The sequence below is a fragment of the Crocuta crocuta genome, unplaced genomic scaffold (genome assembly GCF_008692635.1).
Source record: "Crocuta crocuta isolate KB4526 unplaced genomic scaffold, BGI_CrCroc_1.0 scaffold388, whole genome shotgun sequence".
In the NCBI taxonomy this organism is placed as follows: Eukaryota; Metazoa; Chordata; class Mammalia; order Carnivora; family Hyaenidae; genus Crocuta; species Crocuta crocuta.
The window spans coordinates 1,694,724-1,712,835 of record NW_027528867.1 but is presented as its reverse complement, the minus strand read 5'-3'; the positions used below and the strand labels follow the sequence as shown (position 1 = coordinate 1,712,835).

The window sequence follows — 18,112 nt, the reverse complement described above, 5'->3', positions numbered from 1 at the left end:
ATAAATAAAGATACTGAGCAATCAGGTGGGAGAGTTTTTGCCATGTCAGTCAATCATAATGGCAACCAAGATTAGAGGAGTGTGTACTTCAAAAGAGGAAATTTTACTAAATGGCATGGGAACATTACTTGTGTCAGAAAGATAGGGTATGTCACTCTCTTCCCCAGTCTGGATCCTCCTACTCCCTACATCAAGAAGAAGAAAAGAAACAGTGAGCGCAGGGGTGCCTGGGTGGCCCAGTCAGTTAAGTGGCCAGCTCTTGGTTTCATCTCAGGTCATGATTTCACAGCCCCTGCATTGGGCTCCCTCTCTCTCTTCCTCTCCCTGATGCCTCTAAAAATAAAGAAACTTTAAAAAAATAAAGAATGAATGAAAGCAAAGAGCTGATGTATCAAGAGAAAGCCAAGTCAAGAAAACCACTGTCAAGGAAAGGAAGAAGCATCTATGGATAAAAGAGTTGGTCCATAATGAAACAGGTGTTCCAAAATGTATAGTAGAAGCATCTTGTGGAGGTGCTAAAAAAATACGGGGAGTGAGTTGTAGGAAGGTATCTCTGAGAGGAACATAAATAAGGATACTTTGTCCATTTATTTGCATTAGATTCATCTGAATGAAACAAGAAAGTCCCAAGTAACAGTAACTTAAGAAAATATTGCTCTCTCTGTCCAGGCCCTAGAATGGTGGTTTCACACTATTCAGGGTTTGGGGCACTTTCTGTTCTGTCTCTGTGAGCATCTCCTCATGTTCCAAATGGCTGCTGGGTTAAATCAGCATTCTAAGCAATCAGGAAGGAGGAGGGTGCAAAGAGCTGGGCACCACTACTAATTAAGAAGAGTTTCTGAGGGTTCCTGGGTGGCTCAGTCGGTTAAATATCTGGCTATTGGTTTCAGCTCGGGTCATGTTGTCACAGTTCATGTCACAGCCCCACATCAGGCTCTGCACTGACAATGCAGAGCCTTCTTGAGAGTCTCTGTGTGTCCCTCTCTCTGCCCCTCCCCTGCTCTCTGTCTGTCTCTCTCGCAAAAATAAAATATAAAATAATAAAATAATAAAATTAAAACTTAAAAAAAAAGAGTTTCTGGAAGGTTCCCACAGTTCCTTACATCTCATCAACCAAAACTTAGACATTGCAGCCAAACCTAGCTCCAAGAGAGGTTGGGATAGGTAATCTTTTATTTATTTTTATATTATGTTAATTCCGATGTTGTTAACATACAGTGTTATATTGGTTTCAGATGTACAATACAGTGATTCAACAATCCCATTTTTTGAGAGAGAGAGCACAGACAGGGAAGGGGCAAGGTGGGGGGCGGGGAGGATAGAGGATCCAAAGCGGGCTCTGAGCCGACAGGCAGCAAGCCCAATGTGGGGCTTGAACCCATGTACAGCGAGATCATGACCTGGGCCAAAGTTGGACACTCGACCAACTGAGCCACCCAGGTGCCTCAAGATAAATGCACTCTTAATCTCCATCTATTTCACCCATCTTCCCACCCACCTTCCTACTCGTAACCATCTGTTTGTTCTGTATAGTTAAAAGTCTATTTTTTTTGGTTTGTCTCTTTTTTTCTCTTTGTTCATTTCATAGTCTTTTAGATGAGCACATGGACACCCCAATAAAATTAGAATTCTGTTACTAAGGAAGATAAGAAGTATGGATATTGGAATAGGCAATTGATAGCCTCTGTGAAAAGTACCAAAGAAGGAGAACCTGGGTGGGCCTCAATCAACTGAGCATCTGACTCTTGATTTTGGCTCAGGTCAGGTCGTGATCAAAGCATCCTGGGATTGAGCCCAACGTGGGTCTTCATGCTGAACGTAAGCTTAAGATTCTCTCTTGCCCTCTGTCTCCTCCCCTTCTTGCACTCTCTCTCTCTTTAAAATTAAAAAAAAATTTTTTTAATTAAAGAAAGAAGGATCTCTGGATGGTTCAGAGCATCTGACTCTTGATTTTGGCTCAGATCATGATCTCACAGTTCATGGGCTTGAGCCAATGCTAGGGCTTTGCGCTATCAGCGCAGTGCCTGCTTGTGATTCCCTATCTCCCTCTCTCTCTGCCCCTCCCCTGCTCTGGTATGTTCTCTCTAAATAAAGAAAGAAAGAAGTAAACAAACAAACAAACAAACTTTTTTTTTTAAGTACCAAAGAAGAGAGCCGTGGGGATAGAATTTCACCTGTGACAGTGAGGATGATAAGTTCTGGAACCCCTTCCCTTGTTCCTCCTGGACCCTCATTTCTTCTGCCATTACAAAGTCTCCTTCTGGGAAGACCCAACTAGCCATGTTTCCTCTCCACGAAAGCCTTGGTCCTGGGAATGGACTATAACTCAACTGGTGACATTGGTGTCAGGTCCCTACTCACTAAGTTATGGTGCAGAACCCCAAACCCTGGCAAAACATCTCCAGCATCATCTCCTCCAGCACCATCACCTCCTCCTCCCCTATCAGATATGCCCTATATTGTCAGCGATTTTCTCTTTGTATCCAAAGAGGTAAACACTGTTCATGCCAAGCACCTGCAAGGTATGGCTCCATCCATGTATTCTGGGTAGAAATAATTTATTGTACAAGGAACATTCCTGTCAATTCATGGTGCTCACATATTTTTAAAAATAGAGGAAATATTGAACATTATCCTATTATTTCAATAATTAAGAGCCCTAGGATTCATCACACCTTTTTCATTAGTAGGAGGTGGAACATTGGAGAAAAATCTAAAACCCAGCAAGAATAAAGGAAAGACTTATGGCTGACTGTAAGTAAATATACTGGCTTTGATTAACCCCCAAGGATAACTTTAGCTTTATCTTTAAAAATGTTTTTCTTCCAGTGTTATTGAGATAATGACTGACACACAACACTCTATCAGCTTAATGTGTAGAGCATAATGACTTGATTTACATATATTGTGAAGTGATTACCATAAGAAGTTTAGTTAACTTCATCTCACATAGATACAAAAAAAAAAAAAAAGCTTTTTTCCTTGTGATGAAAACTCTTAGGATTTACTCTTAACTTTCAAATAGACCATACAGCAATGTTAACTGTAGTTATCGTGTTGTACATTACATCCCGTATTCTTATTTATGTTATAACCAGAAGTTTGGTTTTCTAAGGCTAGTAGTCCATCCATATACTCAGGCCATTGCCAGTTCTTTGGGGAGAGAGCCAGCATCAGCAATCTGTGGTTATGGCATTTGTGTAACCTCATGTGGGTAGATGGTGTATGAAATACTAACATGTGTTTCCCATCCTGCTCACTCAACCTGTATTTTATTGAACTCATTCACTTGTACTCTTTTTCCTTCCTCTCCCAAAAACTAAACAAAGCCTCTCTGAATTAGGAAAGAGGAAGGAGAGGGGGATTTGAGCATAAGCAAGAGAATTAGACTCTGGTGAGATTGATGAGGTGGGAAAGAGCTGGGGAAACAATAGAATCCCAGATAGGTCTAGCAAAGCAGAGGCAGAAGAGACTTTTGATCAATACCAGGAATGGGGGGGCAGGAAAGTGAGCAAGATCTTAGGATCCTATCCCCTCCATCTTAACACCTTTCCAGACAAAACGTAGAATGATGTTAGGGCAGGTCTAAGAAGAGAAGTCCTGAGACCAATCGTGTGTGTGTGTGTGTGTGTGTGTGTGTGTGTGTGCGCTCACGTGCGCGCTTCTGCATTAGGAGCATCCTTGGAGAATGAAAGAGGGCCAGCAGACCCAAAGCCTGCAGTATGAGGAAGATGCAGTACATGCAGCCTGTTGACCAGGACACTGTCATCCCAGCACACTCCATCTGGGAGAGATGTCCATGACCATAGACCAGAGCTACCTCTGATGCCAGCCTCCAACCTAAGACCCCAGAATTTAGGTGTACTCTAAAGAGAACTTAAAGGGGAGGAGGGAGTTGTGAACTGATTTATCTTTAACCTGAAAATGATGGCACTTTCTCAGAAATAACTAAGATTCTGTTTTTGCCATTGGTGGAAATGAGGCTCAGTAACCAGGTTGAGAGATAGAAAAACAATTACTTCTTTGCACATTTGAGTTCATACCTATTGAACGAGTGACTCACGTGAGGTACAGTGCTAGGTGTTTCTTGAGAATCTGGAAGGTGCTCTGGGTGTGAGCTGAGGCCAATCAGGAAACACAAAACATCATTGGATACTCTGACCAAGTTTCTGTTTTCACTAAAATTGTTTATTTGTTTATTTGTTTGTTTTTCTGGTCATAGCTGTCAAGAAGGGAAAGCCTGCTGGGGCAGGGGGGAAGAGGGCAGGACTTTTGAATACAAGAAAGCAGTTTCCTGGCCAGACACAGCAGAATTGGATATGCCAGTGGAAGAGATGAGGCATGAAGAAGTAAAGATCTAAAAAGAGATGCAGGAGACAGCAGCGCAGAAAACATAGAATGAAGCTTTGAAAAGAGAGAAGATATTCAAGTCCTAGGCCCAGAGATCAGTACCGGTGGAACAGGTAGGGAACTCTCCCTCTGTAATGAGTTCTCTCCTCTGCAAAATACTGGTCCAGCCACACTCCTCAGAGAGCACTGTGAAGGTTCACATGATCATTTTATAAAGGATTTGAGGCTCCCTCAAAGCACTCTTCCTTATCCATCTGGCAAACATTACTGTCAAACGCACTGAAAATTTATCATATAACCCTTCCATTTTTTTCACCATAAGCACTTCCAAATTGCCCACTGCTGTTGTTAATGACTCACAGGATTCCTATGTCTCCTTCACGGAGACACACAGCTTAGTTCTCTCTTTTTTTCCTTCTAACTTACTTTATTTAGTGAAGTCCAATATCTTTTCATGCAAATACAAGGTCCTATGCCTTATGTTTCCCCTTCCAAACATTCTTGGCCTTTGCAGCTAGCTGTGTAACTCCATAGTTAATGAAACCATCACATTCTCAACAGTTGTTTCTGTCCTTAGGATAAAATTTCATTTGATTTAAGAGTCATCTCCTGACCATCCTGTAGGTCTGCCTATAGAGGAATATTTTTTTAATGTTTATGTATTTATTTTGAGAGAGAGAGAGTATGGGGAGGGCAGAGAGAGGGAGACAGAGAGAATCCCAAGCATGCTCTGTGCTGGCAGCTCAGAACCCAACACAGGGCTTGATCTTGTGAACCATGAGATCATGACCTGAGCCAAAACCGAGACTTGGACGCTTAACTGATGGAGCCACCCAGACACCCCTGCCTTTAGAGGAATATTTTTCTCCAGGATATATTTGTTCCATTCCAACTTTTCTGTGATGCCTAGGCTGGTTCTACGAAAGACACAAGTGCATCAAGATAGAACATTGAATTAGTAAACCTTAGTGCTAGAAAAGACAATGGTCACTTATTTCAGTCCCTCCCCCCACCTCAGTTTATAGAGCGAGAAACAAAGCCTCAGATAGATTAGTGCCTTTCTTTCCAAAGTCCATTCCTTGACTTAGGTACTAAACCAGGTTTAGAAGTGTGGTGGCCCAGAGCCCTGTTTAGTGCTTTTATGCCCCATTACTTTTAATCTTCTCATTTAAATGTTTGTGACCCCCCCCAAAATTCATGAGTTGAAATCCTAATTCCTAAAATGATGGTATTAGGAAGTGGGGACTTTGGGATGTGATTAGGTCATGAAATGGATTAGTTCCCTTCTAAAAGAGACTCCACATCTCTCCCTTGCCCTTTCAGCCATGTAAAGTTATGGGAGCGGTGGGCAGGGGTGGGGGTGAAGGGGGGTTGGAATCCACAGCTGTCACTGAAGAGGATCTTCACCAAACACCTAACCTGCTGGTAACTTGGTCAGCCTCCAGAACTGTGAGAAATTTCTGTTGTTTATAAGCTACCCAGTTTGTGATACTTTGTTATAGCAGTCTATCTGGCGAAGATGCCTAGTGTGGATGCCAATTTGTGATGGTCACCAATACTTCCTTTAGGGGATAAATGAAGAAGTTAGGCATGGCCCTGTGACTTATTTTGGCCAATGAAATGAGAGCAGAAGTGAAGTGTGTCACTTCCACTTTAAGAACCTGTATGTCCCCCTCTGCTGCCATGGCAACAGGCAGTATACTAGATGACAGAGGTTCTACCAGCTGAGGACAACAAGGAGCATCCCCAGCTGACTCATAAAGGACATGTAGCACAGTGAGAAGTCAACTTTCATGGTTTTAAGTCATGAGATTTGGGGGTTGTCTGTCACTGTAGCATCACCTGGCCTCTCCCTACCGAGGAAGCCTGAGCTACATCCCCACTCCCATGATGCAACTCTGTGCATGAAGACTAAAGAGGGTAAACAATGCATCACATCAGAATACAACCCCTAAAACATTCCAAATTCCATGTCTCACCAGCATTCTTTCTTCCTCTTGGCTTATACTAGGGGTGGGGGATGTGGTTCATTACAAAGAATGAGTATTTTGATAGCTTCTCATTCTTGGAATTGTTCTTCAGGTAAGTGCCTGGCGGAAATCTCCTTTAGTCTTAGAATGAAAAGGATAATAAATTGAATTATTTTAATAAGTCAGTGCATTATGACCTCAAACACATCATCTTATACACATCCATGTGCAAAAATCTTTGGTTTTCCTTGAGGCTTTTTATGTAGGTAATTGTCAGCACTCTACAAGTTTCTACATAACTTTGTAAGCACCAATATACAGTAACTTGATGCTTTGAAAAAAACACATCATCATATATTTCCAAATTAATAGTTATAAGTTAATGGCAGCACCTCGTAGAGTAGTAAGACAGCCTGTGTGACATTGGGTAAGTCACTTAGCCTCTCTGGACTTCAGTTTTCTCCTCTGTAAAACAAGGATAGTAATAATATCTACCTCCCTGGATTATCCTGAGAATGAAGTCGGGTTGTGGATATTCTATCTGGTTCATAATTAGTGCATAATGTTAACAATATTTGAGCCATTGAATGGTGAGAAATCTAGAAAGTAAGATCATCTCAGAACTTTTGCTTTCCAAGAAACTATTAATTCAGAAACTCTTTAGCCCACCAACTGTTGGTTTTGGGGAAAAGATGTAAATCTTTGGTCCTGTCTTTCTGGTAAAGGTTTTAACACATTTTTGAAAACACAGATGGGCAGACAAGTAGGTATTGCTAACAGTTTGGGAAATTTTTCCAGGCTCCCTGCTGAGAGCACACATCCAGATGGGAAAATCTTTAAAGGGCCACAGTCATTTCGATTTTTGCCATCTTAAATTCTTGGACTTTTGCAGGTTTATAACAAAACTCAGAAAATGCTAAAGCTTAAAGGAGAATTGAGAGGTGCCAAGGAAATGAAAGATGAGGTAAGGCTCCTAACTCTTCTACACACATGGAGTTGAACCTTTGTTACAATTACTTCAAGTTTCATGATTCAAAATTCCAGTAATAAGCATCCCAAAATATCACAAAGAGAGGTAGGCAGCAGACCATAGCATCTAAGAGCCCAGACTTGAGCAAAGTGGGTCGTGATCTAATAGCACTATAATATTGGGCATGTTACTTACCCTCTCTGAGCTTCCTTTCCCTTACTTAGAACATAGGAATAATTTTAGCACCCTTTCCAAAGGCTTCCTGTGAGGATTAAGTAAGATACTGCATGTAAAACTCCAGTGCTCAGGACATAGGAAGTGTTTAATAGATATTTATATTGCCAACATTGTCTCTTTATCTGGAATGATATGGAAATGGAGTGTTCTAATTAGTCTAACATTTTGGTCAAACTCTGTTTATCTCTTCCCTCACTTGTTCCAGAAAGCATTTAATGGGAATGTTTAGGTCAGCATAGGATTGTCCCACATGACTTAGGCTTTTTAATAGACCTTCTAACGAGAGATGAACACTTTCTCAAAGAGGTATTTCAGCTCTTTTCCTGCTGCATTACTGGAGGAAGCTGTACAGAATTTGTTGCATAGTCTTCAGGGAACAAGGATCTGGCATAGATTTTCTAGAAGGGCATTTCTTCATTCAGCTGGCATCTTTGGACCACCATAGTTCTAGGGTGTGAGCAAAAAGCAATGAACAAAATAGAGAAAGATCTGTATTCTCGTGGAGCTTACTCCCTCGTGAAATAATTTCTCCAAGAATATGATAGAGGAAAGTATGTAGCGCCTGCCCAAGTGCCAATAAAAATCAGCCTATATTCCATAGGAGGCTGACTTCTGCCATATGCCATGTGTATCCTAAACCATATATTTAGGTAGTATGCCAATTTTTAAAGACTTTAGAACACAATAAAATATACTCCTTCAGTAGATGAACAAAATAGGTTCCAAAATTTATGCCCACAGGCAAAACCTTGCATAAGTGCCCATTACTTCCTATTATAAGTAATCAAAACCTGGAATGTTTCTATTGAGGGAAAAGCAAACTCAGGAATCAAGTTAGCAACATTGATAACAGTGCTTGAAATTACTGTATATCACTGTCAACTCTACTATTGCACAATAAAATGTAAAAGTTCCTGAAGCAATGATAGTTTTTAAAGCATAATTCTCACTAGAAATTGATAAATATTGAATGATAGTAGTGGTTAAAAGTGGTTTTCCATTGTTTGTTAAAGCTTTGTCTTTATTCTCAGATGAAAAAGATAATTTCTCAAAGACAATGACCTTTATAGTGTTGTTGGGTGACTCCAGAATTACTCTGGAAGCCACCACCCAAGCTTTCTTGTTCAAGTGCCAAGTCTTTCATGGAATGCTGCCATCTTAAATCTTTGTAATGTTCTTGACTTCTGAGGATACTTCTGAATCACAGGCCTCAGTTTCACATCAGCTTCCCCCAAGAAGAAGCATGAGACCATTTGTCAATACTTTGAAGTCTAGAGCAAAATTTCTTCCTAGCTTTTGAAATGTATGTTCAAGAAAACATGCTCTTTGAAAAAGATCCATTTAATCAATACAGAAGATTTGCTTCAGTAAATAATCTGTCTTCCAATAACTATCATGATTGCAACTGCAGTATCAGCACTCACCATTTTGCCTGTGGTCGGTAGCTGCTGCTGATGTCATACTCCTTCAGGTGGTGACCAGGTTCCAACCTCATATAAGTAAAACCAGGGTATCTGAATGTGTGGCTTATAAGTGAAAACCCACCCAGCAGCAGAGGCTTGTGATTTCAGCCATTGTTAATGACCAGATCTAGGGTAGGATCAGATGGTGCCTGCGGGTCAGCATTATGAGTCTCAGTTTCTCTCATGTCCCAGTACTGGTTACAGAGCTTTGATTGATGAAATGTCAGATGAAGTCAATTCCTGCCATGTATGGATACTCAAAAGGCATCTGCCTGAAATTTAGTCTTCATAAAGTAGATCGGATTAGAAATAGTGTACAGTGACCTCTGTGCAAGATATTAGCAAGAAATTAAGCTTACTGGAACCTCAGAAACCCTTGCCTTTCTGGAGGTCTAAGGTGAGCACATCCTCTTCTTACAAGTGCCTATGGTAAAAAAGTCTTTCACTATTCATGGGAGTCAACTTGTTGCTCTCCATTTCCACGCTTGTTCTGATGAATAAAAACCCCTGTATGATTTGGACTTTCGGAGTGAATGGTTGGAAGTTTCTTTGTTTGTTTGTTTGTTTTTAATTTGGGGGGGGGAGAGAGAGAGAGAGAGAGAGAGAGAGAGAGAGAGAGAGAGAGAATTAAGCAGGCTCCACGCTCAGTATGGACCCAGACTCAGAGCTCAACCAATGACCCTGGGATCATGACCTGAGCTGAAACTAAGAGTTGTACACTCAACCAACCGAGCCACACAGACACCCTTAGTTTTTATCTCAAAAGCAAATTTCATTCAACATCCCACAAAACACATCTGTTATTCAGTTTGTTTGCGGAATCCTCTAAGAAAGAATTATTTATTCCAAACCTCTTGTTTTCTGAATGAAGAAATTGCCTCAGAGACTCTGAGTCAATGCTAATGTCCAAATTAGATGACATCATCTACATTAAAGATCCAATTCTGAAGTCCTGTTGGTGCATTAGAATGGGGGCAAGCAGGCCTTCTGCTCAGAAGACATCTAAAACTAGAGGGAGATGGGGTTTTTTATTGGCCTGACAAAGAGAGGGCATTTAGCTTTTAAGTTGAAGAGGCTCAAGTTGTATATCATTGCTACTTTGTTAATGAGTCCACAGTGTGCCAGGCTCCATATGGAACAATCCGGTGACATGGTCCTCATCTTAAGATGCATATATTCAGCATTAAAGCAAGAGTATGGGGCATGTGACACTTTTATAAAGCAGGCATTGTATTGTCACCTAACCTGCTCATAGATGCCAAAGAAAGAGTCCTGTGGCAAGAGGGGAGGAGACCCCCTAGGGTCTCAATCCCCAGAGAGCCTCGATTCTCTATTCCCAGTGTGGCAGCAATGAGAAAAGGAATTTAAAGCACTGGAATCAAACTTCTCCTCCGTCGGGTCAAGGATTTTGTTTTCTAGTTAGAGTACAGTGTCCATACACCATTTTTTTTTTAAACTGCTCTACACACATTCTCTTAAGAGAGTCCCTGGTAAATTGTTGTAATGGTAATTACATGCTTGGGGCAGTTGACATCCAGTGTTATTTTTCTGAAAGTGAGGAACAAGGGACAGGAGCAAGAGAGGAAGAGAGAGAGTTTTGAGATAATGAAATCCTTTTAATGACAGAGCCATGCCGTTAACCTAATTAGACTGTAAAGTGGTAAAAAAAAAAAAAAAATCCAGGTACTAAATGGAAATGAAGAAATAAATCAGCTGAGACAGCAGCACTTCTGGGAAACCTTCTGAATTCCGAATACTCTGACATTGCAGTGTCCGATTCTCGTGGTTATCCTCTGGCCCCCCTCAGCCTTGTGCAGAGGTCTCTTAAACTGACCTGTCCAGTAAGGCTTGATTTATGATGTCCATATCAGGTCTCCAGCTCCCCTGGGGATGAGTGTTATGTAGCTCATATATTTAAGAAGCCAGAGCAATCAGTGGGATATGGTGGCAGATCACTGGCTACAGGGTCAGGAGAGCAGACCTCTCCTCATTCTGCTGCTAACCAGCTGTGGGACCTTGGGCACTGTCATTTGGATCACTTTACCATTTCTGTGCACCCATGGCTTCTGCGTGCTTTTGTACCTGAAACTCTCTTAGAAGAATTGCCCTTGGGCTATTGGGGTCACTTTGCTCATAAGAGCAGAGAGCTGGAAGTCCTTGGGAGATTATATCTCATGGGGAAGCCCTTAGCCATTGACTGACTGATAATGAGTCTGACAGCCCAGCTTTTGCAACTAATCAGGACAAACTCCTGAGGTGTTACTTACACTCCAGAGTTCCCTGTAGGATCAGGTGAAAGCAACTGCCTTGAGGACTTGGTCTGAAACGTGCTCTTCCTTGGTTTCTTCCTCTTTTCCTGTCTTGCTTCCTTTATTTCCTGATTGATTTCTCTTGGGAGTGTTTCTTTAATAGATGCTGGGAACCCTTGCCTAAGAGCCTGCTCTGGATAATCATGTACCCTAAAAGTACCGGGCTCAGTTTGAAAATCTAAAACTCAGAGATGGGGGCAGAAGACGTGAACAGACACTTTTCCAAAGACATCTAGATTCCCAACAGACACATGAAAAGGTGTTCAACGTCACTCATCATCAGGGAAATACAAATCAAAGCCACACTGATATACCACCTCACACTGGTCAGAGTGGCTAAAATGAACAACTCAGGAAACTATAGGTGCTGGTGAGAATATGAAGAAATGGGAACTCGCTTGCACTGTTGGTGGGAAACAAACTGGCGCAACCACTCTGGAAAACAGTGTGGAGGTTCCTCAAAAAATTAAAAATTGAACTACCCTATGACCCAGCAATACCACTCCTAGGAATTTACCCAACAGATACAGGAGTGCTGATGCACAGGGGCACATGTACCCCAATATTTATAGCAGTGCTTTCAACAATAGCCAAATTATAGAAAGAGCCTAAATGTCTATCGACTGATGAATGGATCAAGAAGATGTGGTTTATGTATACAATGGAATACTACTTGGCAATGAAAAATAATAAAATCATGCCATTTGCAGCAATGTGGATGGAACTGGAGGGTATTGTGCTAAGTGAAATAAGTCAGTCAGAGAAAGACACATATCATATGTTTTCACTCATATGTGGATCTTGAGAAACTTAACGGAAGACCATGGGGGAAGGGAAGGGGAAAAAATAGTTACAAACAGAGAGGAAGGGAGGCAAACCATACGAGACTCTTAAATAAGAGAACAAACTGAGGGTTGATGGGGGGGTGGAGGAGAGGGAAATATGGGTGATGAGCATTGAGAAGAGCACTTTTTGGGATGAGCACTGGGTATTGTATATAAGCCAATTTGACAATAAATTATACTTTTAAAAAATAAATTAAAAATAACAAATAAACAAATAAAACTCAGAGATGGTAGTACCTGTCCTCTTCAGTGTTATGAAAAGTCTGCACAATGATAGGAAAGGGTTTCTTCCTAATTTCTTTCTATACTGTTGCCACCCACAACAGTGGGAGTAGGCGCTGGCATCCTAGTGTAATGGGGCACACACTTTCCTACCACAGCTCTACACCCCCAACTCCACCCAAGTTAGTAGGCTCTGCACTTTTTATTTTGATCTCGATCATTAATCTCCATTCTGACCTAGCTGTAATTAGCTAATCTTTTTCACTCGTAATCAAAGACAGATTATTTTATGCAATCAGCCCAGGGATTTTACTTTTATTCTCATTGGTGTATGTCTCCACAGAAAAGCACCAGGTTTACAGGTGAGGGATGTCTTTAGGATTAGTGGATAGAAGGGAAAGTTAAAATACTTCAGAATCCACATCAGCTCCATCACTGATTCACTGTAGTCCGGACAAATTCATTTGACATCTTACTATGTTCATCAGTGGCAGAACCATTAATATTTATAGACAGTCTGCTAGGTGCCTGGAATTATTCTAGGCACTGACTTCCTCTTGAAAAACAGGGAAAGTGTCTGTGATGTACCCACGGCAGTTGGTGAAGATTAATTAATGTAAATAAGTAATTGTCTGAATAATGCAGAGCACTCAGACACCTCGCAAATGGATACTGTGTAAATGTTACACTGGATGAGTAATAACAGCTAAGAGTTGATGGACAAATTTCCAGCAAATTTAAAGTCTCTGTCAACCAGTTAAGTGAACAAAAGTAAGCATTTTCTTGATAGTTTATAATTAATGCTTTTGTTTTTTCTGACTGCCAAGGTGGGGGAGAGAGACCGAGAAGTGAGCAGCCTAAACAGCAAGCTCTTGAGCCTGCAAGTTGACATCAAAAACCTGCATGATGTCTGCAAGAGACAGGGGAAGACCTTGCAGGAGAACCAGCTCTGCGTGGAGGAGGCGATGATGAGCGACAACCACGTAAGGGACTCAGCATCTGCTACCCACCTCTTCTCCCTCGACTTCCACCTCTGCTTCCCTAGGCAGGAACAGTAATAGAAAATTCAGCCCCTAGTCATTCAAGAGCATTTATTGAGCAGGCAATGAGAAAGAATTAAATACATGTTCTCTCTCTCTATCTCTCTCTCTCCCTCTCTCTCTCTCTCTCTCTCTCATGCAAGTGCATCAACACCCCATCCCTGCCATCAGAATTTTTTCATTTATCTATCTCCAAGGTCATCTACATTTGAGGCCCTGTCTTTTCCTTATCTGGCCTTTTACACCTGGATTTACAGCATCTGAGGCCAGAAAAGACCTGAAAAGACCAAACCCTGGTTATATAAGGAGAGTAGCATCTACTAATGGATTTTAGACAAACTTCTAAGTCAACCGTGAAAATAACAACTGTCCCACTTGCTCAGAGGTGTCACTGTTCATCAGTGTAGCAGGTGATCTTTATTGCCACATGTGCAGCTCTCTGCCTACAAGCTTTCTTCTGGTTGCAAGAACCCAATCACCAGAGAAGCTCAAATGTGGAATTGTGGAATGGCTAATGCCCCCAAAAGCAGCCCTCAACCAATGACTGATGGGGAAATGGTCAAATAACCTCTGTCTCTTGCTCCTCAGTCATAGAGCACCCCAGGCATGCTCTTTGCTCTGTCCTGGAGTTCCTTAGTGGGATCCTGTGCCAGCTGCCCACCGTGTAACTAGCTTGATAACACTTCCTTCCTTGTCTCATTTCTCCAACCGCCTACCTGAGTTTACCAAGATCACTTTCCACTACTACTGAACACTCAGTCCCTTGCCACAGAGCTACTTCTGGAGGTGTGTAAGCCATGACACTCAGTAACACTTGTCCTGCACATGTATGAACAATGGCATGATCATCTTCTCCTGGCATGATGATTTTTTTGAACTAATACTTACCTGTAGGCAGTTCGTCATCTGAGGCAACATTTAAGCCTGAAGTTTTCTCTTTTTTGGAAACTCTAGTTCTAGGCTCTATAAACTAGTCTCTAAATTTATCCCCAGAAGCTGAGAAGCTGGCTAGGAGATACTTTCCCATAGCTCTTTGAAAACTTGGGGTTTACAAGAATGCCTTACTTGCAGTCTTCATACCTTTTAGGGACTTGAGTGCTCAGCAAACGTGAAGCAGGGACTGGTTGCATTGACCTGCTGCTAGACTCCCAAGTTGGCCTTAGCTACTGTGTAAGACTCCACTGTCTTCTCCACCTTTTGTGGTTTGGTCTCTCTTAATTGTGCCTAACAGACTTCTTCTCGGACTTACTACCTTCCTGTAGAAACCACAGATTTTTCCTCTACAAAGCCCTAAAAATGCTACCAACAAAGCATTTCCACCTTATCTTACTGAGTGTTACTGTCCTTTCTCTAAGAGGTCACAAACATAGAAAAATCCATTGGTTTTCATAAATAGATCTCGGGAAGAATACTATTATAATTTACTTCTTTCTAAATATTAACATTTTTGGATATTTTCACCATAGCTGTCACAAGTTTATTTATTCCTCTAGTCAGGGATAGCCATGTGGCTTATAAATGTACCTAGCAACTCGGAAGGAGAAAGGTATTAAATCGCATTTTATTATTCTAATTGCCCAGAAGAAGGTCTAACAGCTTGAAATAAGCTTTAAAACAGACTCTTTTTTTCCTAGCACTTAGTGCAGAATTTAAATTGGAGACTGTGCGTACAAACACACAATTAGATGTAGACTTATACTCATCCACTCAGAAAATCCCTGCAAGATCTGCCTTCTACAAGGAAGTGTAATATGGGAACAAAGGGGAAACCCAAGACTTTCTGAAAATTTTGACTAATATCTAACAAGGTTCTGGAGAAATAAGCCAGAGGTCATAGTTCAAAACTAGTTAGGAGAGAAAATTAAAATACTATATCATATGTTAACATGTAACTACAGGGATGGTAGGCAGGGGGTGGGTAACCTAGTAAATCAAGAATATGTTATGCTCCAAAACCCAGGAGCAGAGATAGGTAAAGCAAATGAGGTACCTAGGGAACAAATTTTACAGGGCACTCACCTTCAGGTGCCAAGCTGAAGACTGAATGCTTCTTAAACTTTGCACCCCATGGGGGCCTTGGTGGCTCAGTCAGTTAAGCTTCCAACTTCGGCTCAGGTCATGATCTCAAGGTTCGTGGGTTTGGGCCCCAAGTCAGGCTCTGTGCTGACAGCTAGCTCGGAGCCTGTAGCCTGTTTCAGATTCTGTGTCTTGCTCTCTCTGACCCTCCCCTGCTCACACTGTCTCTCTCTCAGAAATAAATAAAAAACATTAAAAATTTAAGAAAAATTTTTTTTTAGATTTGCATCCCACTTGCCTCACTGTAGTCCTGAACCTGCCCAGGAACCTTTCAATTAATATGAAAGGAGAAAAGAACAACAAAGATATCATAATAAAAGAATGATCAAATTAGAAAAAGAAAGGTCTTTCTGAGCAATTTCCCAGGCCCCTTTGGCTCCAGTGGTATGACCCCGGGGAGAACACCCTGATATTATGAGATTATCAAACTCATCTCTGAAGTGGACGAAGGACACTATTCTTAGCATAAAACTAGGCAAGAAATTTGATTTCAGAAAATAAAAGTAACTAGTTGAATATGGGCTAATACATCCTTGATGGAAATTATGGCACAGAAATATGACTTTGAGTCCCTGGAAAAGAAAACAAATTTTTTACATGGCACTGCTAAATGCCTTGTGGAATCTGGGATTGGATCCTGGAAGAGGAAAAAAATTAGTGGGAAATGGATAAAATCCGAATAAAGTATGTAATTTAATAGTAATCTACCAATGTTAATTTTCTAGCTGGACAACTGTACTATAGTTAGGTGAAATGTTAGCTTTAGGAGAAGATGGGTAAAGAGCATATGGGAACTCTATATACTACATTTGCAATTTTTCTGTAAATCTAAAGCTATTCCAAAATAAAGAGGGTTTTTTTTCTTTAAAGGGAATCTCTGGTAAGCAGAGATCACTGATGAGAAAAATGTCTGAACCATGAAGATGTACCCAAAAGAAATGCATGTCACTTAAATACACAGTTTTACACTCTTCCAATACAAGAAAGGACAAGAAATGTAATTTGTTGAAGATATAACAAGTAACAGATAAACTTATCTAGTGATAAAAGGCTAAACCAGAGTTACAGGCAAAATACCTCACTTAACACCTCAAAAATAAAGAAGTTCATGTCAATGACTGGAGAAAGATGAGACTTTCAGTTCTTAAAGGAAGGGGGAAAAGCAGCAGGGATCCAGTTATCAGAGAGATCCCAACCTGAGACAGAAGAGCGTGCAAACTAGAATAGGGAATAAAATGGTTAAAAAGTATTTTGAAAAGCCGGCTTTAGGCAAATCAGCAGGACCTGATGACATACTTTGAAGAGTACTTAAGGAATTGGCAGGTGTTATTACATAGCTGCTAGCGATTATTTTTGAGAACTCAAGAGGATAAAGAAAGTCCCTGTAGACTGAAAAAGGGTAAATGAAGTGCTCATCTTTTTAAAAAGGGAAAAAGGACAATCCTGGTAATTATAGACCTGTCAGCTTAACTTCAATATCAGGGAAAATATAGAACTTAACATCAATCAATTAGCATCAACTTGAAAAGCACAAAGTATTGGGTAGAAACCAAAGTGACTTCTCAAAAGGCAAATCATGCCAGGCCAATTAATTTCCTTCTGTGATCAAGTAGCCACATAGGCAAGGAAAGAGCAATAGCTATAATCTCTTTGACCATAAGTAGGGCTGAAAAATTGACTAAATATGGCAACAGGTTCCTACAGGTGACCAGCGCTGTCCATCTTTTAAGACAGCTAAGGCCTGGATAGAAATCTGAGAAACATGGTGTGTACCTGGCAGCCTCTGGACTCATGTTCGACTCTGGTAACTTCGAGAACCAATCTTACTTACAGAAGATTACTTCCAACTTGCTCATTTTCTCCAAATTGCAGTTTAAAGGTCAAAGCAGAATATAATAAAATATCTATGTCTTCACTAGAAAGAAAACTTTAAAAAAAGACCAAGAGGCAGTAGGAAATGCATTGATGCCTTTCTCATACTGCTCTTTAGCACATCTATAAGTGAAATGCAGACTTAATCCATAGCATGTCATTTTCTATCCATTTAGAATTAAGACAAAATAATCTTTTGAATACTTACGGATAAATAAGTAGAAATTTAATAGGTCTCAAAAAGGCCAGGCATTTCTCCAAGACTTTGAAAATTGATTCTTCTAAACACATAGGTATCTATAGTGTACAAATGTTTAAAATTCTCATCCAAGGAAACTCTAGTTTCTCTGCAGATAGGAGCAGTTCTTGGATCTTTATAACCAGACAAATTGGGTCAGGTATAATGTTTGCCCTGCACTGGAAGATTTGAATGAACTCTCATCATCTGGTTCGCCTATCATATTACCTCAAACCAAAATTAAACCCAAAAGATTCAGCATGACCTCTGAGGAAGAGAAATGGGAAGTAACAGTTCACCAGTATCACTGACAGGTTGCTGAGCTTTATACACATAGGAAATGACCTTCTTTACCCACAGGAGGCTTCAAGCCAAAGAACAATTATGAACACACCTAAGAATAGATGATGTACCACATTCTAGGAGGGGAAGACCTAAAGAACGAGTTTGACTTAAAAAAAAACACAACAAAGAACAAAGAGTGCTTCTTTCATTCTTTTGTGTGGTAAAGAGGAAACAG

The 18,112-nt window shown here is 40.8% G+C and overlaps 1 protein-coding gene across 1 annotated transcript in view; it reads left to right on the top strand.

The window, feature by feature from the left end:
- The first annotated feature begins 6,164 nt into the window (after positions 1-6,164).
- Positions 6,165-18,112, top strand: part of PMFBP1 (polyamine modulated factor 1 binding protein 1) — a 49,074-nt gene continuing 37,126 nt past the window's right edge. Inside the window, exons 1-3 of the mRNA XM_077756315.1 lie at positions 6,165-6,432; positions 7,213-7,284; positions 13,194-13,349. Of these exons, the coding sequence (XP_077612441.1) occupies positions 7,234-7,284; positions 13,194-13,349 (207 nt within the window). The 5' untranslated portion in view covers positions 6,165-6,432; positions 7,213-7,233. The remainder of the gene's footprint in view (positions 6,433-7,212; positions 7,285-13,193; positions 13,350-18,112) is intronic.